Source organism: Nematolebias whitei, chromosome 15, assembly GCF_014905685.2.
Source record: "Nematolebias whitei isolate Nwh7 chromosome 15, NemWhi1, whole genome shotgun sequence".
Taxonomy (NCBI): domain Eukaryota; kingdom Metazoa; phylum Chordata; class Actinopteri; order Cyprinodontiformes; family Rivulidae; genus Nematolebias; species Nematolebias whitei.
Window position 1 is genome coordinate 20,698,131 of NC_056512.1, and position 22,085 is coordinate 20,720,215.

The following is a 22,085-nucleotide window of genomic DNA, read 5'->3' on the forward strand; positions in this document are numbered from 1 at the left end:
GAAACCATTTTGTTTGTGGGCTAAAGTTTAACCAAAATAGAAATTTATTCAAACGCACGAGGGTCCACACAAAAAAAAAAAAATCTGCAGGACAGTGGCTTCTAAATGAGAAGTCATACCACAGGTAAAATCTCTTACACTGTATATGTATATCTCACATACATTTTGCTTGCTCAGGATGAGAGTGTGACACAAACTCAAAGCAGTCTGCTCCTCAGATAAATAATGTTAACTTGCTTTTTATAAATATGAATGTTTCTGTTCAGTGCCCTGAGATGACTTCTGTTTTGACTTGGTGCTATATAAATAAACTGAAGTGAATTGAATTGAATACATTTTAAATGAACTACAATTACTTTAAACCAGGGGTTCTCAAACTTTTTGGATTCAGGGACCCCTTATGTTTATTAAATAGTTTTCTTCAATTTGTCTCTTTGATGCAATGGAAATATTTAACATAAATACTTAAGACCTGTTCTTTGGTGTTAAAACAATTTTTATACTTTTAAACATGGGCTATTTTTCATTCAATACACGATTAACAAAATTTTTAATTTCAACTTCCAAAAATTACAGTTTTGAGAAAATTAACAGTATCAAAAACCACATTAAAACTTTACCTATTCACATAATGAACGTAAATGTATCGCCATTTCTTTAAATTATTACAGAAAACAAAAAAACTGAGCAGAATCATAACAGCAGTAGTTTTTTTTTGTGGGGGGGACCCCAAGCACCAGCCCATGGAACCCTGTGGGGGACCCCAGTTTGAGAACCACTACTTTAAAAAATGTGGGAAACCCAAGACAGTTTAAAGGCAATGCCAACAAATGCTAATAAAATGTATATAAATGTGGTGACTTGGAACAAAAATGTATTTAAAACTGTCTCTGTTCATTTTACTATAATTCTATTTTACTTTGAGATCTGTTCTCGTCATGTGGATGAGAGACGATCTTTTTCGCCTGAACATTGGGAGAATTTGCAGCACACGTCATGCACAAACAGCAACAATAACAGCACCACTGGTGTTACATCATATTCTGATTTTAGCCGAAAACACTACACCAAGTCATATTTAATTTCATTAATTAGGAACTTAATTTTTTCAACATTTTGTAGCTACTGCCCCCTTATGGTTTGGTATACTCACTGGAAATTTAAAAACTCTTCCTTTTTGATATTAATCACCATGACATGACTGGAAGAAGTGAAAACTCCTCATGTTTATTTATGTGCATTTTGTTTTGAGAAAAGCAAGAAATTAAATTCAACCTTTATTTATACAGGTTAGTCTCATTGAGCCTCGAGGACTCATTTACAAGAGAGACCTGTTTTAAACAAAACACAGATGACAACAGTAGACAATCATTAAAAAGCATATAAAAATGAAAAGTAAATGGAAAAAATTATATCAAAACAAAAACAGCTACATTATACAGCGATACAAAATACTAAAAACAGGAAGTCAGAGTTTCTTTATTGTCATTCGCACCTCATGTGGTACATGTGCAGCCTTCACCGCTCTCTGCAAAGCTTTTCTTTCTGCAGCTGTGCAGCCTCCATGCCACACATTGATGCTCGAGCACAGGATGCTCTCCACTGCACACCTGTAGAAGGAGGTGAGGACTCAGCTTCCCAGACCAGCTCGTCTCAGCCGTCTGAGGAAGTAGAGTCTCTGATGAGCTTTCTTGATCAGACTGGTGGTGTTGTTGCTCCAGCTGAGGTTGTCATTCATGTGTACACCCAAGCACTTGTAGCTGGAGACCACTTCCACCACAGATCCTCTAATGTTCAGGGGGGCGCAGGTGTTTTTGTTCCTTCTGAAGTCCACAATCATCTCCTTTGTCTTCTTCACATTGATGTGAAGGCCATTCTCTTTGCACCAGGCCTCCAGGTGTTCTACCTCCTACCTGCAGCTGGACCCACCACTGTCCGTGATGCATCCCACCACCGCTGCACCATCTGCAAACCCCACAATGTGACAGCCTGGATGGGCAGCTGCACAATCATACCTGAGCAGAGCAAACAGGAGGGGGCTCAACACACATCCCCGAGGAGAACCAGTGCTGAGGGCCACGGTGGAGGAGGAGAAGCCGCGGATCCCCACCGACTGCGGTCTGCTTGCCAAGAAGTCCAGTACCCAGCCGCAAATGGAGGGAAACACCAAAACACATTACGGCAAAGACTGGTTCATCCCAAAGCTCCAGTCTCCGGCACAAACAGAGCAATGTTGTGTATGCTGTTCAGTGTCAGGAGGGGGATCAGTCTTACATCGGGGAAACTAAACAGCCACTGGCCAAAAGGATGGACCAACACAGAAGATCAACATCATCAGGCCAGGACTCTGCGGTCTACACTCATCTCCAGGCCAGTGGTCACTCTTTCAGGGATGAAGATGTTCACATCCTGGATAGAGAGGAACGATGGTTTGAGAGAGGAGTAAAGGAGGCCATCTTTGTGAAAAGAAACCGTCCATCATTAAACAGGGGTGGAGGCCTCCGGGTTCAATTGTCCCCCTCTTACAATGCTGTGATTGCTAGTATCACTCAGCCCTCTGTGAACAGTAAACAGCCATCAGTGTGTTAATGATCCATTGTTAGGCTGATGGTCCTTCTTGAGCATGTGATCAGCTGGTTTTGGTTGTCAGCAGCAAAACTGATTGATCCACTCTGAGAAGGTGCTATTTAAGAGACTGAGCTGAATACAGCTCCTCAGACTGAGGAAGTCTCTCGGACGAAACTTTTCTACAAATGTTTTATTATTATTATTATTAATGTCCAGAGGACCAGATTGAACTTTTTTGGATGTTGATACTTTGTTGAAATAGCACAAACATTGTGGAACGAGAAAGAAACACACGGGATAATTTACAAGCGGAAATAGAATCACAATAGTGTGATTGCCTAACAATCATTCACACTATATTAAGATGTTTACCAGATTTATCAATGGTTTCCTGCCAGTCGCGAGTCATGACGTCACTTCCTGCTCCTCAAATCACCACCTCTCCGAACATGTTCGACGTTTGTTGACGCAGCTCTCAAAGCGTTATTACGGCTAAAATACGTGGACGTGTGTCAGTAAATCGGTAAATAAAAAAAGCGTAGTAACCTTTTACAAAGTGAGGTTCAGGCCCGGAGCGTGTTTTTGTGTAAACGTCGTTGTTGGCGCAGACTGACCCGGGGGGGGGACGCACCTGCTCCAGGAAGAGAGGAAGCTGCTCCCCGTGCTTTGAACCGAGAGGTAACAAAAACGCCTTCCTGCTCTCTGTTTTTCCTTGCTGCTCTCTACTATTTATAGTTGCTGCTGTGCATTATGTAAGCTCGTGCGTTGCGTTCATGTTTCATGCGTGCGGTATTAACCTAGTTTTTCTGCGGTTTCGGGGGTTATATAAGTTATTGTGTCTGTGTGCGATGCACCTGGAGAATACATCCAGCTGTGCACTGAACAGAGAGCATCCTCTCTCTCTCTCCTCTTTCTGTCCCTCCCTCTCTGCAGTGTGTGAGGCTGTTGCAGCTGGGTGATAGGACCGAGTGGGAGGAACAGCTTCCCCTTGCTTTTACTCAGAAAAAAAAACATAATGACAAGACCTCCTCTTGAAGCTGCTGCAGCAGTGGTGGATTTGGCTCCAAGTTTCCTGCATTGCACAATCTTTCCTGTATGCTCGGAGAGATAAAGAAGAAGAAAACCATCGAGAAAGAGCAAAAGAGAGGAGAGGGCTCAGAAGACGCTGTTGAAGATAAAGTATCCGAGAAAATATCGAGAGCTCGAGTGGGAAGCAGGGAACTCAGGATGGAGCGAAGAACACTGCAGCACAATGAGGGTTAAAGAGGAGGAAGGATCCGAAGAGCAGCCTTTCGCACCCCACTCGGTTCTCTGAAGAAGCAAGAAAAGGCATCCACCGTGGAGGCGAGAAGGAGAAGGAGGAGGGGGGCTGAGGAGGAGGAAGCCAGAGGTTCTACACACAAGATGGCTGCTGTGTCCTCTGCCTCTGACTCCGGTAAGTTGGCTCAGACTCCGCATCATCACCATCCCTTTAATCACTTTGCACAGGGTGAGCTCTCTGCACCGGTTCCTTTTTCTTTTTTTGGTCTCCACTAAAGGTGAGGAACTGTTGCTCTTTTAGAGATCAGCATGGCACACAGAAAGTCTGATCAGCAGCAGTCAGAAGCCAAGAGGAATCAATAAACTTTTCTCCTCCTCATCCTCATGGTGCATCCAGCACATCTCCTGCCAAACAGCCGGTCCTGCCGGTTTTTGAAAACGTCTCCTACGATAACTTACGTTTCTGATTCCGTATGTGCAGTTCTCTCAGTGTCATTCCTCCTGACTCTGTTTAGGTTTACGAACAATTTTAGGAAATCACCTAGCGTGTTTAGAGAAGACAGACGGATGACGATGAGAATGGAAGAGAAGGTAGCACGAGATAACAAGGACTTTATTCAAAAGCAGACGTTTGAGAAGTAGGGGCAAAATGAGAGGTGTGGAGAAGGTTCAGCTGTATGTAGGAACAATGAAAGTTTTCTTAAAGCGCTACAAGATAATTTACAGTCCGAATAAGTAAAACAATGAATCATTTTTGAGGATATTCACTGCGTGTCATGTACTGGATCAGGGTTTCTTGCCTTCAAACGGGGTTTTCAGCTCCACATTCATGAAGAGAGTCAGTTCAATTTTCACTTCAGTTTACCGGTATATTACGTCATACTGTATTTATATAGCACCAAGTCACAACAGAAGTCATCTCAGGGCACTGAACAGAAACATTCATATTTATAAAATAATAATTTAACGTTATTTATCTGAGGAGCACGGGAGAAGGAAGAAAAGCATCCGTCTTGCACGAGAGCGAGTGGTGAAAAACACAGGGAGCCAATGGGAGAAGCTAAAACTGGAGCGATATGATCTCTCCCACTAACTCCAGTTAAGACTCTGGCAGGCAGCAGCATTTTGGATCAACATAAAATGTTTTAAAGAAGTATTTGGACACCCAGATAATAAACCATTGCAATAGTCCAGTCTAGACGTGACAAATTCATGAACCAGTTTTTCTGCATCATTTTTAGATAAGATGTTTCTAATTTTAGTGATATTACGCAGATGGAAGAAGGAAGTTCTAGTAACGTTTTTAATGTGGGGGATAAATAAATAACGCCAAAATTTTTAACGTTAGAGCTGGAGGCCAGATTAATGTCATCCAAGGAGGGCGAAAAACTGAAAATTTTATTCCCAAGATGCTCGGGTCCAAAAACCAAAACCTCAGTCTTGTCTGTGTTCAAAAGGAGGAAATTAAGGGTCATCCAGGTTTTGGATTCATTGGGTTTAATGGACAAACATAACTGTGTATCATCAGCATAACAATGAAAATGTATCCCATGCTGTTTAATAACTTTACCTAATGGAAGCATATATAAAGTAAAGAGTATTGATCCAAACACTGAACTCTGAGGAGCTCCATGACTAACTTTGGTGTATAAAGAAAATTCATTATTTACTTTTACAAATTGAAATATATCAGATAAATATGATTTAAACCAATTTAGAGCCGTTTGTGTAATCCCAATATCCAGTCCAGCCTGATGTGGGATTCCTGACCTCAGGTGTCAAATTTTCTTGACTCTCCTGACAAAAGTCCTGTAGCTTCTCATTTTCCTTTAGAAGACCAAATCTTACTTTGCAGACGAGCTTTCGTTTGATCATTGTGTTTGACAACAGGAGAACCTCGAGGACGCCATCCTCCTGAGCGTCGACTGCTCATCCTCGGGGGACCACAGTCAGGCAAGACCTCCTCTGCCAACACCATCCTGGGGGACGAGTTCTTCGATGCTGGGACGGAGACCACACACAGCAACGTGGGCCAAACGGAGATCTTCGGCCGGCGCGTGACGGTGGTCGACACTCCGTCGTGGGCCATCCCCGCTGACTCCGAGGACGACGAAGAAGCTGACACTGACAACAATGCTGGCGCAGAGTCAGGAAGCCCAGCACGGCCTCCGCCAAGCCTGGACAGCGAGGGGCCATGCATGGGGGCCATCCTCTGCCCTCCTGGACCCCACGCCATCCTGCTAGTGGTGTCAGTCACCCGACCCTTCACCGACACAGATAGGAGGGCTGCAGAGGAGCAGCTGTCAGCTTTGGGTGGGGGGACCTGGAGGTACTGCATGGTCCTCTTCACTGGAATGGACAAGCTGCCCAAAGGTGTATTTATAGAGGCGCACATCGCCGACACGGGAGACTCCCTGCAGTGGCTGGTGGAGAGGTGTGGGAGCAGGTACGGTGTTTGATCTCTTTTTATATTATTTTTGTCCGCTCTTCAAAGAGAAAAATAACCTGCACAGGTGGGGTCAAAGGTCATCAGTGAACCTCTGTGACTATGGCTATACCCAGATATAAGGCCCAATGAGAGCAGAGACCAAGACTCGGAGTCAGTTTACAGTTTATTTACAAGGTGAGATATGATGCAATAAGCCAGGGAGGGGACGGGAACCCTGAGGAGCAAAGACGTGGTTAGAGTCCTTCTCGTAAAGGGTGATAATGATATTGCGGTTCTTCCTTACAATGGAGGTCAGACATGGGGAGGGGTGACCCAAATAGTTCCAGATGAAGGAGGTGCAGGTGCAAGGCAAGTGGTATGAAGGTGTGGAGGCAGCTGACGAGGCACAGAGGAGGATTCAGGAAACAGGAGAGCATCAAACGAACTCACTGGAGGCATGTAGAAAAACACAAATCATTAATGTTTAGTTTGAAACGTTTAGAAGGTTAGAACAAGACTACTGTCGGCAGGTAATGCTCCAGCGCTGGCTGGATGTCTTCTGAGGCTTTTTCTGCTCCTCATGCTCGACGATCCACGGGTGTAGCTAGTTAGAGTCTGACTGTAGGTGCAGGAGGTGGCAGAGCAGAACTCCCACACTCTTGTTTGGAACAAAACATTGCAGCAGTTTAACAATAAACTTAAAGAGAAGCAAAATAACTTCTGGATGAAAGATTGCTTTCAGGTCTTTTGAAGTGCAGGTGTTTTTCTGCAAAATGTTTCTGTTACTATACTTTCCCCCGTACATGTCGCATCTGTCCAAAAATGTCTAATAAAGTGAGAAAAAAAAAAGTCACTTCGCCAAATAAGTTGCATCTGTTACGCGTCACCGCTGACCACCTGGAAATGTGGGCCGGTGTTGTGCCAAAAATCGGTTGGCTGCCAAATGGCGGCTGCGGGAGCGTGCACGGGAGGACTTTTAACAAGTTTAACAATTAAAATCAATTATTTGTTTGCTTGAAAGTATAGCAAAGATGTGTCTCAGTGTAACTTTTCTTTAATAAATGAACTTGAATGGTCAAATCAGCTGCATTTCGTCTGGACGACGTGACATGCAGCTGATTTGACGTTTGCTCCAGGAGTTCCTGAGCGAGACAAAGGTGACTTGGTATGGCAAGCCAAGTGTCTCATTAATAGTTACTTTTACCTATTAATGAGACATTTGACTTGCCATATTACTCAAGGGCCCTCTAGCAGCTGAAAATGGTAGTGTTCAATATTTTCCATGTCAGAATGAATGAAATCGTCAGATCTCAGCCAACAATTTGGTTATAAATATGGGAAAAACATATTAGATACTTCGGTGTATAAGTTGCAGGACTTGCAAATTTATGCATAAAGGTGCGACTTATATGACGAAATATACGGTAAGCCTCATGAGTCTAGAAAGTGCTTTGTAGAATCTGACACTACACTTTGTGATTCTTTTGAGCCTTAGTTGATTTTATTTCTTATTTCCGTTATCTGACAACCACAACCGTGCAAACTCGAGATAAAAGTGAAAAGTCGTCGTGGCTCGCTCCAGTTCGCCGTGCACGTTTAGGTGACATTAGGCTCTGTCATGTCAGCAGCCAGCATCTTCATATTTAAGTTGAGTATTTGTCTGGCAAGCGATCAAATTTTGACAAAACCATTTATGGAACATAAAAAAAAAAAAAAATGCAAACTACCCACAAGCCAGGCACAGACTCTGAACAGTGCAGGTTTTGTGAAATGGATTCTGGTTGTATAAAGTACAAAGAAAACCCAATATTGAAATACTATGTCAAGGGTAAAATCCATGATTTGAGTAGCTCTGTATTTTCCAATTTGTGCTCTCATCAGAGTAGAAGATATTCAGACGACGTTCAAGGCTGACAGCCTGAATTCTCAGGTCTGACCGTGCCGATGGTCTCGTTTCTGTGGAGGAGAAAACATTACTCATCAGCATGGGAGGACGAGGGTGGAGGTTGTTTTTGTGCAGAACCTCACCCACACACGCTACTTCCTGTCTCATGCAGCAGGCCAGCCATGATGAGAACAAGCGCTTCTTGCTGAGGGTCTTAAAGGTGACTGAAGGATGAGCGCTCGGTGCCGCAGTGAGAGCTGTGTAACGTAACTAACCTCGAGCGCTGCGGGCATGGACGGGTGAGATGGGGTTGTAGCTTCGACATGAAGCTACGCTGATTGTTTCTGCTTCGGCTTACAGTTAACAAAGCTGGTGCACGTGAGCCTCACGTCATGGACATGAGTCTCCACCTCGCTACAGACGTTTTGTGCATGCTCAGAACCCGTAGTGACGCTGTCGCACTGGATCACGTGGAGCCAACTGTGCTCATAACAAACGCCTGAAGACTCGGACATGACCCTTCTAAGACCGCCTGGTGGATTTATGACGTCGCAGCGGGTCCTGATCCACTGTGACGGGACCTGCACTGTAAAAACTGCTGTTTGTACCCACTTCATTTCTAGCCCTAAATTCAAACCGGTTTAATGTTTTATACGTTCAGCGTCTCAAATTCACGAGTAGTTTCGTACGAACACGTAGGGTTGACTCGACAAAACAAATGTCTGGGATTTAAACTATAAAATCAAAGTAAAGTAAATATTTTTAGTGCCTATTTGCATGTTGAATTTTCTTTTAGTATTTTTCCTACAACTCAAGCTTCTCCGTTTTGTTCCTTTTACCATGGGACCACTTAAACCTTCTTGCTTTGCATCCTGTTAAAGTTTGGACGTTTAGAAGTGGGGGCTCTGTGGAACAATTCACAACAGATAACATCTTACCTGTTGTAGATAGCTAACCTAACCGAACAGATGAGCTAACGACTAGTCCTAACCAAGCGAGCCCACATGGATTGCTGCCATCTTGAAACAAGCCTCAAAACTTTGATGTTTATATGTGCAACTATTTAAACTTTTGCACTATTATTTTTGCATTAAGCTGAAATGTGAAATTCCTGTAAAAATGGTCCCAAGCTGCGCCGAAAGTGCTACAGCTAACTGCTGCTGCTGCTAGTTAAGCCTGCAGCTAATCACAGACTTATATGTAGCTATCTGCTCAATGTGAAATTGACAACAGTGTAAAGATTTTTTGGGAACTCAATGGTGTTGCTTTAAGATGGCAGCGACCCACTTTGGTTTTCAGAGCGCAATCTACAGCAGGTAAGATATTAATTGATCATAACTGTACCTCAAAACCCCACTTCCAGTGATCTGAACTATCTCACCATCAAAATGACGGAGGCTGAGAGAAGCAGGCCTTTTAATTTCTGATGTGCTTCAAGGCTCAAACAACACGATTCAGCGTTTTAAATCGAACTTCTTTCTGATCACAAACGCTGAGGAAACGTGGTCGACTTGAAACCGTGTACGATCGATGTTTTGTGCATTTTTAGCAGCGTGGCTCTTAATTAAACGCTCCTTTTTCTTGCAGGTATCATGCCTTTGATAACACTCGAAAAGACGCAGAGGAAAACACCCAAGTACCCGAGCTGATGGAGAAGGTGGAGGAAATGATCACCGACAACCAGGGTTTGGCAGCTCTTCTTCTTGCGTGTATTTTGCAGACGTGACGGGCTTGTTGAATTTGCGCTGTTGTAAAAGCAACGCCGCATTTACACTTCTTCTGTGTTTTCTACGATTTTCAAAGCCCTGTTTGTGTTTCAGAGCCAGCTTGAAAGGAGGGAATAATTTATTTCTGCCTTCACGCAGGCTGGTACTTTGAGGTGAATGAATTGATTTTACTGGAGGAGGAGCAGGCCAGGAGAGCTCTGGAGGAAGAGAGGATGAGGATGGAGGAGCATGCCAGGCAGAGGGAGCAGATGATTGGAGGACCGCCTAGAGGTGCGAGGCAGTTTCCCATGTGTTTGTGTGCATTAGTGTGTGAAAGAGTGAGTCGTGCAGTAAAGGGGGGAGTTAAGTGTGCAGCTGCTGTAAAGTTGTTTGCAGGAAACCAAAAATACCACGAGACGCTCTGGTTGTGTGAGTGTTTATGAAGCATTCACTCCATTGTGGTCCATTTTTCTTCTGTATATCGTTCTCGTGCCACAGTTTTTGTGCTATTTCATCAAATCATAAATCAAAACGTTCAGCTCATTCAGGACAATCCTGCCACGACTTTTTGTATTGGTGCAACTTTAGCTTTTTGAAATATTTAGCCTTTTCTGCCATTTTTTTTTTCCTCATAGAAAATGAATTGAGCTCATTTTGCATCCTTCAAATCTTTAGATCTGTTTACAAGCTTTTGCTGCTCCTTTCACATTTTGTTCTGCTTCAGCTTCTTTCAGCTTCCTTGTGCAAATGTAAACCTTTTTCCAGCTACTTTCGGCTACTTTCAGCTTTTGTTCAGCTGTTTTGTGCACCTTTCAGATTTTTTCTGCTAACTACATAATTTGTGTGATTCTTCTAGCATCTTTCTGCTGATTTCAGCTTGTTCTGCTCCTTTCAGCTTATCTATGCAAGTTTCAGCTTTTTCTGCTATTTCAGTTACTATTTAGCTGTCTTGTGCTAATTTTAGCTTTTCAGCTAATTCCACATTTTTTGCACTAATTGCAACTTTACCTAATTCAGCAAAAATGTGCTCTCTCCGCTTCCTTCGGGTAATTTAAAATTCTTTCTGCCTTTTTAGCTACTTTTCAGCTTTTTTTCTCTAATTTCAGCTTTTTTTTAAAGATAATTTCCACTTTTTTGTGCTCATTTCTGCGTCTTTCAGCCTAATTTGGCCCACGTTCTTTCTGCTTTCTTAAGCTTGTTCTAACTTTTCAGCTACTTTGTTAGCATTTTTAGCTAATTTTGGCTGTTTTCATATAAATTCAATGTGTTTGTGATCATTTCTGCTACTTTCAGCCTAATTAACTTCTTTCTGACAATTTCAGCTTGTTATGCTCTGTATAGCTTAATTATGTTAGTTTCAACATTTCCCTGCTATTTCTGCTACAACTTAGCTGTTTTATGCTAATTGTAGCCTGCTTCCTTCTGGAAGTTCAAGCTTCTTCCTGCCTTTCAGCTATGGTACCTTTTAGCCATTTTTTGTTTATTTCAGCTTTTTTTTTTAACCTAATGTCCTAATTTTTGTGCTCATTTCTGCTTATTTAAACTTAATTCAGCAAATATGTGATCTGTTTTCTTCTGTTAATTTAGGCTTGTTCTTCCATTCCAGCATGTTTTTTTTTAGCTTTTTTCAGCTGTTTATCAGCAAGTTCTTCAGCATTAAGCATTCACACAGAATTTTCAGAGGAAATCAATTTGTCTAGTTGGTTCTAGTTGTGCTTGCTGTAGCTTTGATGCTGTTTATGTGATTTCATCACCTTGTTGTTGTTTGTCTTGTGTGCGTACAGAGTTAAGGTTGCTGTTACTGGGCTGGAAGGGCGTAGGGAAGAGCTCCGTGGGGAACACCATCCTGGGCCGTCGGTTTTTTGAGTCGGGTCAGGAGACGGAGCTGTGCCTCAGAAGGCAAGCGCTCGTGTGCGGCCGTCGCGTCACCGTCGTCGACACCCCAGGCTGGGACTGGTTCTCAGTAAGGCGGACCCCGAAGCGGATCCGACAGGAGACGCAGCGAGGGGCCGCCCTGCTGCGACCAGGACCCCACACCCTGCTGCTGGTCCTGCCCGTCGTCTCGTCGCTCACCGCCAGGAAGAGGAGGACGCTCCTGGCTCACATAGAGACTCTGTTTGGTGACAGCGCGTGCCTCCACACCATGGTGCTGTTCAGCTGCGGGGACTGGCTGGGACGCACCCCCATCGAGGAGCACATCCTGAGAGGGGGGCGGGAGCTGCAGAGACTGCTGGAGCACTGTGGGAACTATTACCACGTTCTGGACAGTAAGACGCCCGGGAAGGACAGGAGCGTGTCTCTTCTGCTGGATCGGATCGAAGAGATGATCAGGGAGAACGGCGACAGGGCCTTCCTCCCCATCCAGGACGAGTGGTGTAAGTCACTCTTCTCATTTTATTTCTGTTTTGTCTTGTTGCACACAAACCTGTTGTGGAAAAGGTGTGGGGAAAATTCAACAGTTTTTAAATTGACAGCGTTCTGTGAACAACAGCTGACCAGGACTTGACATTTAAACGTTTTGCCTACAATGAGAAAAAGAATTTTCCTACTTAATAATGAAGCGTTCCATTTTTCTTCCATTTCAACGTGATTCTCGTACCGCAGTTTTTAAGCTATTTTAACTAATCATAAGTCTAAACGTTCAGGAGAAGGGTGCTATGACTTTTGGTATTGTAACAACTTTAGCTTTTTGAAATATTTAGCCTTTTCTGCCATTTTATTCTCATAGAAAATGAATTGAGCTCATTTTACATCTTTCATATCTTTAGATCTGTTTACAACCTTTTACTGCTCCTTTCACATTTTGTTCTGCTTCAGCTTCTTTCAGCTTCCTTCTGCTAATTTAAACTTTTTTCAGCTACTGTCAGCTAATTTCTAATTTCAGCTGATTTTTTCAGCAGTTTCAAGCTTTTTTCAATTCCTTTCTGCTAACTAAAACATTTTGTTCTTCTTCTACTTGCTGCTAATTTCAGCGTATGTTCCTTTCAGTTTTTTTCAACTTTTAGCTTTTTCTGCTATTTCAGCTACTATTTAGCTGTTTTATGCTAATTTGAGGGGTTTTTTCGGTTAATTTCACATTTTTTGCACTCATTTCAACTTTTTTCAACCTAATTCAGCAAAAATGTGCTCTCTCCACTTCCTTCTGGTAATTTAAGCTTCTTTTTGAATTTTTGCTGCTTTTCAGCTGTTTTTTGCTAATTTCAGCTTTTTTCCAATAATTTCCACTTTTTCGTGCTCGTTTCTGCTTCTTTCAACCAAATTGGGTAAACATTTTCTTTCTGCTTTCTTCTGCTAATTTAAGCTTGTTTGACTTGTTCTGCTACCTTTTTAGCTTTTTTTGTTGTTGTTGCTAATTTCAGCTGTTTTCAGATGAATTCAAGATTTCCATGGTAATTTTGAAACTTTCAAACTCTTCTTATGGATTATGGAGCTTGTTTTGCTCCTTTCAGCTTTTTTCTGCTAATTTCAAATTTTTTGTGCTATTTCAGTAACTATTTAGCTGTTTTATGCTAAATTTAGGCTTTTCAGCTAATTCCACACTTTAAGCTCATTTCAGCTCTTTCCACTTCCTTCTAGTAGTTCAAGCTTCTTTACATATTTTAGCTACTTTTCAGCCCTTTTTAGCTAATTTCCTAATTTGTGTGCTCATTTCTGTTAATTTAAACTTAATTCAGCAAAAATGTGTTCTTTCTGCTCTCTTCTGCTAATTAAGGCTTGTTCTTTCATTTCAGCTACAAGTTAGCTTTTTTTTTTTTAGCTAATTTCAGCTGTTTTTCAGCAATAAGCATTCACACTGAATTTTTCCAGGACATGTAAATTTCTGTAGTTATTTTTGTTTTATTTTTTGTCACACATGTTTTGGATTATGAAACAAATGTTACTAAGGACAAAAATAACCTGAGTAAATACAAAATACAGTTTTTTAAATGATTTAATTTATTAAAATAAGAAAAGCTATCCAAACCAAAGTGACACTGAGTAAAAACATTATTTGCCGTCTTGTCAAATCATGAATTATCTGATTAGCCACACTTCTTAGAAATGTTCGTTCAGTTTTTCCAGCTCCAGACAAACATGGTTACTGCCACACCTTTAGAATCAAGAAGTCACTGGAACACATCCATTATCCACATATGGAGACAACACCGGACAGTGAACCTTCTCAGGAGTGACCAGTTGACCACGACTCCATGAGCGCATCGACAACTGATCCAGACGCCCCAAAAGATCCCAGAACAGTGTCTTAACCCCTGCAGGCCTCACTCACCCCAGTAAAGGTCAAAGTTTATGATTTGACAAAAAGAGACGGTAAAGGTGAAAACTGCTTCCATGGGAGAGCACCAATGCCAAAACCACTTCTCAAGACCTCTGGAAAAATGATCTGTGGGACAAAAGTGGAAGTTTCTCGATACGTGTGCGTCCTGTTACATCTGACTATCTGTATCAGAAAAAGAAAACGACAGTCAAACATGGAGGTGGTAGTGTGATGGTCTGGGGCTGCTTTTCTGCTTCAAGATCTGAACAATTTGCTGTAATCGATGGGATCCTGACATTTTTTTTTTTAGGGAAAATGTCCAAGTGTCAGTTTGAGGCTTTTGCTGAAGCTCACGTGGTTCTTCAGCAGAGCAGCGATCTGAAGCAGCAACGTGAAAGACTCCTCGACCGTTCATACAGACGCCTGGACAAGGGTGACACCGCCGCTCACTGGGTTTATTAAAGGAAGAATTACTCCTTCACACAGGTTCATTGGATAGGTTTTTTTGTCTTATTAGTTTAAATTAAATTAAATCCTCATACTAAAATGGTATTTTGGACTTATTCAGATTATCTTCATCTGATGTTACGTTTTTAACTGATTTATGTGACAAAAAAAAAGCAACAACAGAAGAATCCTGTGAGGGAGCAAGCCCTTTTCTCGCAGCACCGTAAATGAAAGTTAGAGTTTCACATGAAGAAATGTTGTGTTGCTGTTTTTAAATACGTGTTTTTTTATTTTTTTTGATTAACCTAATGCAACTTGAGCATTTCAGAAACGTTGAGGCTGGCTGACGCGTGCCTCTTATTACAGAACAACTTTCAGCTGACACTCTGAAACTGTTTCAGAGCTCAGAGAAAATGTGCTCCGGCGAGGTCTTGCTGAAATCAGCAAAACAAGCTTGGTTTAAAGAAAAGACACTGTCAGTGTTTGTGGCTCCAGAACTTGTTTTTGTCTTTCTGCATTAAAGAGATCTTTACAGGGGGTCTGTGGAAAACCTATAAACAAATATCCTACCTGCTGTAGGTAGCTTTTAGCCAACCTCTGTTTGGAGAAATAGCGTTACTTGTTACCACAACAAAAGTTAAACCAACTCCAATCTCAAAAAATATGAGCTCTGCTTTATAAAGCTTTATATTTCTGTCAGTTTCACATCACGTGGTTATTTATCTAAAACTTTATAGATATTTGCCATAATAATTAGCAGCAGCAGCAAGCAGTAGCACTCCTGGTGCAGCCTGGGCTACTTCCTGGAGGAATATTCTTATATTTTTGCTTGGATTATCATATAATGTAAGACTGTTGGTTAGGCCTGTCACGACAAACAGTAAATCAATTAATCACACGATAAATGAAAATTATCGACCTCATTTTCATTTATCGTCTTTATCGTTTCTTCGTGTCTCTCTTTCTACTGAAGACACTGGATGACAAAAAGCTCAACTCCGGTGCTCTTCACTGACCTCTCCCTTTCTCTTTTCTCTTTAAAATCCATTTTAACGATCCAAAATTGCATTTTTGGATCGTTAAAAGCAGCTAAGTTGAGAAGCGAGTTAAGCTAACAGGCCAACCTCAGAAAAAACCTCCGTCTTGTCCAAGCTCCAAAATTCACGGTTGAAACCCGTGCCTTCGTGTAAAAAGTTGTTTTTCTCTGCAAAAAAAAAGCTGAGAACTTGTTTACTGATTTTTTTTTATTTTTATTAAAAGCTTCGTTCAAAAAATGCTATGCTAAAGCGCTCAAACCACACCGAGTGTCCGCCATTTTGAGAATCGAAAACCAAGAATAAGAGACAGCCCATGTCATGTCAAGGGGCCTCCCTCCCATTTTTTTTCAAACCGTCTTTTACTGCCATCTGGTGGTCAAAAAAGGAACTACACACAAAACTAATTAACAAACGTTTATTTTTAAAATTGACAGTAATTGCTCATTATTGTCAAATTTCAAACAATATTATCGTTTATCTCAATAATTTCTGAGACAATTAATCACCCAGCAAAATTTGTTATCGTGACAGGCCTAGTGGTGGTGTTATAATTAAAACACAGTTTGCATGAAATGCCTTGAAATAGTTTGAGGCGTTTCAAGATGGCGGCAACCCGCTTGGTCCTGGCCTCACCCTGACGAGCTGTTAGCTTTGTCCAGAACAAATTAAACTCATTTAACGAGGGTAGAGAAACACTACAGGTTAGATGCCGTATTTGTTCATAGTTTTTCCGTTGGACTCCACTTCAAATGATCTGAAATACCTCTTTAATGATGCATGCACAAACGTGCAGGCTCCTTGAGTTGTGTGAATTAAAGCATCTCTTAGTGCTGTAGTAGGCTGGTCCTGGCTTTAAACTGTGCACTGGTTTTAAAAAAAAAAAGCGCACTGGTAGGCCTCGTCTGTAGCCTGGAGGATATTATCACCTGACGCCATGAAAGGCGGGCAATCATGTAAATGTCTGGTTGGATGTTTGTCCAAATGTTTTTAAAATATCTCATGAACCACTGAACAGAATTTAATCAAACTCGTAGAAAGCAATCGCTGACTGAACACGTACAACGGATTAACCTTTAGAGTCAGCCTGATTCAAGATGGCCGCTGTAACTCAGCTAATTCTACAGATAATGAACTAGAATTTGATGTGGTAGTAGCTGAGAGTGATCCACAACACATCCTCTGAGCACTGATAGATGGCAGGGCAACCTCTGACGTGCAAGCTGCTGGGTAATATGCTGGTTTTGTTCATCTTTAAAATGTTCGGCCCAAAGGAAATACTCTTTGAGCTTTGCTTCGGTTTCATTTTTGAGATTTGAAACGTTTGTTGTGGATCGCTCCACAGATCTGTGGCTTCGTTCAGCCATTTGCTGTCAAAGATCACATATATTTTCATTAAAGCGATCTACAATCATTTTTACATCCAGTCTTGTAAAGTTTTATAACCATGTGTCGTATCGTTAGAACTGTGTGACCCGTCACAATGAACTGTGGATTAAGTCCAAAAGTGGTACATTGGGAGTTACCGCGCACTGGTTGAAAAATATGTGACCCTCGCATTTTGTCAAAATATGATACGATCTTATCTATGAGTCCCTTGAAGAAAACGTCTGAACTATAATCCTAAAGAATGTTTTGAAGCACGTTTCTGAGCAGTGCCAACAACTGACGAGGATTTTAAGCAGAAAAGCCTTTTTTTCTTTTTTCCAGCTGGTAAATCCTAATCTCCAAATATGGTTTGAGATTTCATCTTTTGAATGACGCCAACAAATCCACTTTAGAATATCTTCAAAATAAGAGACTGATTTTCCAGGCATTATTCTGATCAACAAGACAAATGAAGCCAAATCTTTGGACCCGCTCATGATATCAGGAAGTGTCAAAATGTAGCTTAAAGCCAAGAATCTGGAAATCATTCATGTTGACTAAATATGACATATATGAAAATCAAATCCTTCCATGAATTACAATATAAAACCAAATCTAAGTGCCATTTCCCCTTAAAGTCATTTAAGATATAATGAAGTCCATTCTCGTTTAAGATAAAGTTTTTACAAAAACAAAAGGGGATGCACACGGCTGAGTCAAGGGGGCAGATGATCAGAGCTGAGGGAGTGTTTGTCCTTTCATGGCTGTCAAAGCACATTAAATCCCTGCTTTTGCCTCCATTCTGCATTATTCAGACATGGACCCTGCTCTGACATGTCAGATATTTTGGGATCTCTCCTGTTTGGGTCGTCAACCGTGTGCGTTCGCTGAATACAGCGGCTGAATTTGGGCTGATGGATCGCTGGCAGTAGTCTATCTGAAGCTTAACTGAACTTTACCTTTTTCAAGGCTGGTCAGTGCACGGTCAAATGGCTGCGTGCGGCTGGTGAAGGTATGGCAAGCCATGTTGCCATATAATTGGATCGTCAGCCGTGCGCATCCGCTGATGCAATCAAAAGCCCGACATAGACCCAGCTCACACATTAAGCACATTATCATGGCCCAACCTGGCCCTAATCCAGGTCGGACCGGGCCGTGCTCCGAGTTTGGGTTAGAAATGACAGCTCTAAAAAAAACCTTAACGAAAAATAAATATATACATTGAAACTTGTGTAATTGTTTTTACAAATACAAATGTTTTTTTTACACACACATAAATTCTTGTCTGCAGATGCACAAAGATGAAGTTCTCAAACATTTTGGTTTACAACAAGATACAAAATTTATTCACAACTTTATCTAAAACTCTGGCGTTAACGGCTGTGGGAAATATACATTTGTCAATTTTTTATCAAACTCGTGTGGAAGGCAGACCTATTACGGTAGTCTCTGTCCATCTGTATGTCCGTAAACTTTCTCTTTTTTGCATCACCACAGCTTCAAGGTCACAAATCAAGGTCAAAGGTTATACCAGGTCTTTGCTTGTCCCTGCAATAACTTCTGATCTGCTCAAGATACTTTAACAACTTGACACAGATTTGTGCCACCACTAGACAGCTTGTAACTTTATCTTTTCATAGCCCCAGCTTTAAGGTAAAGGTCACAAATCAAGGTCAAAAGTTATACCAGGTCTTTGCTTGTCTTGGCTATAACTTCTGCTCAAGATACTTGCAAGTTCTTGACACACATTTGTACCACCACTTGACAGCTCATCACATAATCATTTAATCACCCCAGCTTTAAGGTAAAGGTCACAAATCAAGGTCAAAAGGTATACCAGTTCTTTGCTTGTCTAAGCTATAACTTCTGATCCGTTCAACAACTTAATACACATTTGTTCCACCACTTTTCATCGCCCCAGCTTTGAGGTCAAGGTCATAAATCAAGGTCAAAGATTATACCTGGTATTTGCTTGTCTAAGCTATAACTTCTGATCCGTTCAACAACTTAATACACATTGGTTCCACCACTTTTCATCACCCCAGCTTTAAGATCAAGGTCATGAATCAAGGTCAAATATTATATCAGGTCTGTGCTTGTCTAATCTACAACTTCTAATACACTCAAGATTCTTTAACAACTTAAAACATATTTGTTCCACCACTTTTCATTCATCGCCCCAGCTTTAAGGTCAAGGTCATAAATCAAGGTCAACAATTATACCAAATATTTGTTTGTCTAATCTACAACTTCTGATACACTCAAGATACTTTAACAACTTAATACACGTTTGTTCCACCACTTTTCTTCGCCCCAGCTTTAAGGTCAAGGTCATATATCAAGGTTAAAGATTATACCAGGTCTTTGCTTGTCTAATCTACAATGTCTGATACACTCAAGATACTGTAACAACTTAACATATTTGTTCCACCACTTTTCTTCGCCCCAGCTTTAAGGTCAAGGTCATAAATCAAGGTCTAATATTATACCAGGCCTTTGCTTGTTTAATCTACAACTTCTGATACACTCAAGATACTGTAACAACTTAACATATTTGTTCCACCACTTTTCTTCGCCCCAGCTTTAAGGCCAAGGTCATAAATCAAGGTCAAAGATTATATCAGGTCTTTGCTCGTCTAATCTACAATGTCTGATACACTCAAGATACTTTAACAGCTTTATACACATTTGTTCCACCACTTTTCATCACCCCAGCTTTAAGGTCAAGGTCATAAATCAAGGTCAAAGGTTATACCAGGTCTTTGCTTGTCCGTTGCTGCATAATAGGTTGTCGATGGGCGTATAATGTGCCCTATGCTGTACTCTTGTTTGAAAGTAGTGTTGTACACCAGTTATGGATGGTTAGCACTAAGATATTTGTGTTTGGTTTCACAGTGAGTGAAGAGAGCTCCTACTCCTCTGACAACACGGAACCGGAGGACGACTGTCGGGGATGCCAGCTGCAGTGACACAAGGGTGTTTAAGGAGACGTTGTCCGCCTCTTCGCATTCTGAGCCTTCAGCAGGCCCCAGCATCGCCTCACGTAACTTTAACCTCATCCACGTAACCTTCTGACGAGCTTCAGGGAAGAACTAACCGTTAGGAGCAACAGTCCTAAAATAAGTAGCTCTTTGTTCAAAACACAGACCATACCCACTGTTCACCCAGTCTTAACTAGCAGTAGACTCACAACCATGTCCAGATTTCACTGTAGACAAACCCTTCAAACCAAAGAGGGGGAGAAATGTTCTGCTACGAGAAGCTAGAAGTCCCACTGTTAACGAGACGTGTTCAGCCTGCTCTGGTACACTCAGCAACATGCTGCAGCAAATCTGTCCTGAAAACAACCATTTCTCTGTGTATGTCGTACGGTCATCTTCAGCTGCCTCTTCTGCTCATTGCTGTTCATTCTGAGTCACTAGTTGAAGTAAAAGCCGAAACTAAAAAAAAAACAAGGTAGTGGGAAAGGAACGATAAAAGAACGTGCGCTTCAACCCTCAGAGCAGAAACGTGTACAAAGCTTTCAGTTTGTGTGCCCCGCTAATATAAAAGCAGCCCCGGCTCATTCATCGTTCTTTTTTCCGGATATTAAAATGTCCTTCATTAAACATTAAATAGACTGCTCAGGGTTGAACTGATCCCCTCGGGGGGGCGGAGGGGATTCTGGCACCTTTACGAGAACTCTGATTGATTCCCTTTGATTAAATGCAGACGGGATTCGTGGATTAAATCAAATTGGAGTCTCTCTCTGTGACCGTTTGTCTTTAGGTTGAGGGAAATTCTCCGAATTAATTTCTTTACGTTCTTTTGTTCTAAAACAAAAGCGGTAGATATTTTCTAACACCACAGCTCAAGCCTTTATCCTCGAGAAGAGCGAAAGGGATTAAAAGAAGGCTGCCCGGAGAGGGTGCAGAGTCAGATCCCCGCGGAGCAGCTCGGGTCGGTCATGCATCCAGCACAAATATCGACAAGGTAGATCCATTTAACGTGCCTCAGCATCAAAGCGTGACTCAAAGCCCTGCCGCAGCGGAGTTGTGTCTTCAGCGCTACATCGAGCTTTCTCATGCTACAGAAACTAAATAACCTCATGAACCATTCAAGCTCACGTTGGGCTTTTACTACCTGCGTACCCTTTTTTACATCGGCGAGCATCTGTGGTGATGTTTACAGAAAAACAAAAGAATACGTTGATGTATGTTCTGCTGTCAGAGGCATGTTGAAACACCGCATGCAAACAAACGAGTGCCTATAGAGTTGAAGGCAAGCTCACGTTCTATTCCTCTGACTCTGAATTTCTTGTTACGTCTAAAAAAAAAAAGAAAAAATCAATTAATAAAAGGAGGAAATTCACAGAACGGAACAGCTAAATCATTTGGGACAGATACCACTGCCAGGCTGCAAAGATACATTTTCTCTTCGTGATGAAATAAAAAAAAAGAAAAAACTCATGTCGCAGCTCCTTCTACGTTTTCCTGACTCAGTGCTTCTTCTAGTGACGTAAGCTTCTGCAGTTCTTAGTGTGCCAAGCATGACTTCAGAATTTATTACCAAGACGTTTCATTTGGAGCCCTAGAGTCTCGCTCCAGTTGTGAATATGTTGTATACGCCGTGTAGAATTAGTGTATATAATGTTCTATTGTAAGCTCTTAGCTCATTTTTGCACTGTGTATATTCTGCCACTGTACTTTAGCCAAAGTGATGTTACCGACCGTGTGGTACATTCTGTTTGGTGATCTGTACTTTGATCATTCAATAAAAGACACAAACACTTATGTGTCAGATACTTTTAATTTTGTTGGCAGTGCTGCAGCTGCTGCCTGAAACTAAAATAAAACATATTGACTTTCTTTTTTAAAGCCTAATAGTTAATGGACTGTACTTGCATAGCACCTTTCTATCTGATCAAGACACTCAAAGCACTTTACTCTACAATCTGTGCCTCATTTACCCATTCAAACAGCACTCTACTAGAACTTTAAGTTAATTGAACAAATCATTGTAAAGAGACTAATCAGAGCTTTATCACATTCAGACACTGATGGGACACACATCGGAGACAATGAGGGGTTCAGTGTCTTGCCCAGGGACACTTGGGCATGTGACTGCTGGTGGATTTGAACTCCCATCTTTTGCA

The 22,085-nt window shown here is 41.6% G+C and overlaps 1 protein-coding gene across 1 annotated transcript; it reads left to right on the forward strand.

Moving 5' to 3' along the window:
- The first annotated feature begins 2,993 nt into the window (after positions 1–2,993).
- si:dkey-110g7.8 (GTPase IMAP family member 8) lies at positions 2,994–21,694 on the forward strand. The gene is made up of 7 exons (XM_037688865.1): positions 2,994–3,246; positions 3,502–4,003; positions 5,719–6,274; positions 9,729–9,826; positions 10,007–10,138; positions 11,632–12,222; positions 19,847–21,694. The coding sequence occupies exons 2-7, from the start codon at positions 3,973–3,975 to the stop codon at positions 19,918–19,920; spliced, it is 1,482 nt and encodes a 493-aa protein (XP_037544793.1). The 5' UTR covers positions 2,994–3,246; positions 3,502–3,972; the 3' UTR covers positions 19,921–21,694.
- Positions 21,695–22,085: the final 391 nt, after the last annotated feature.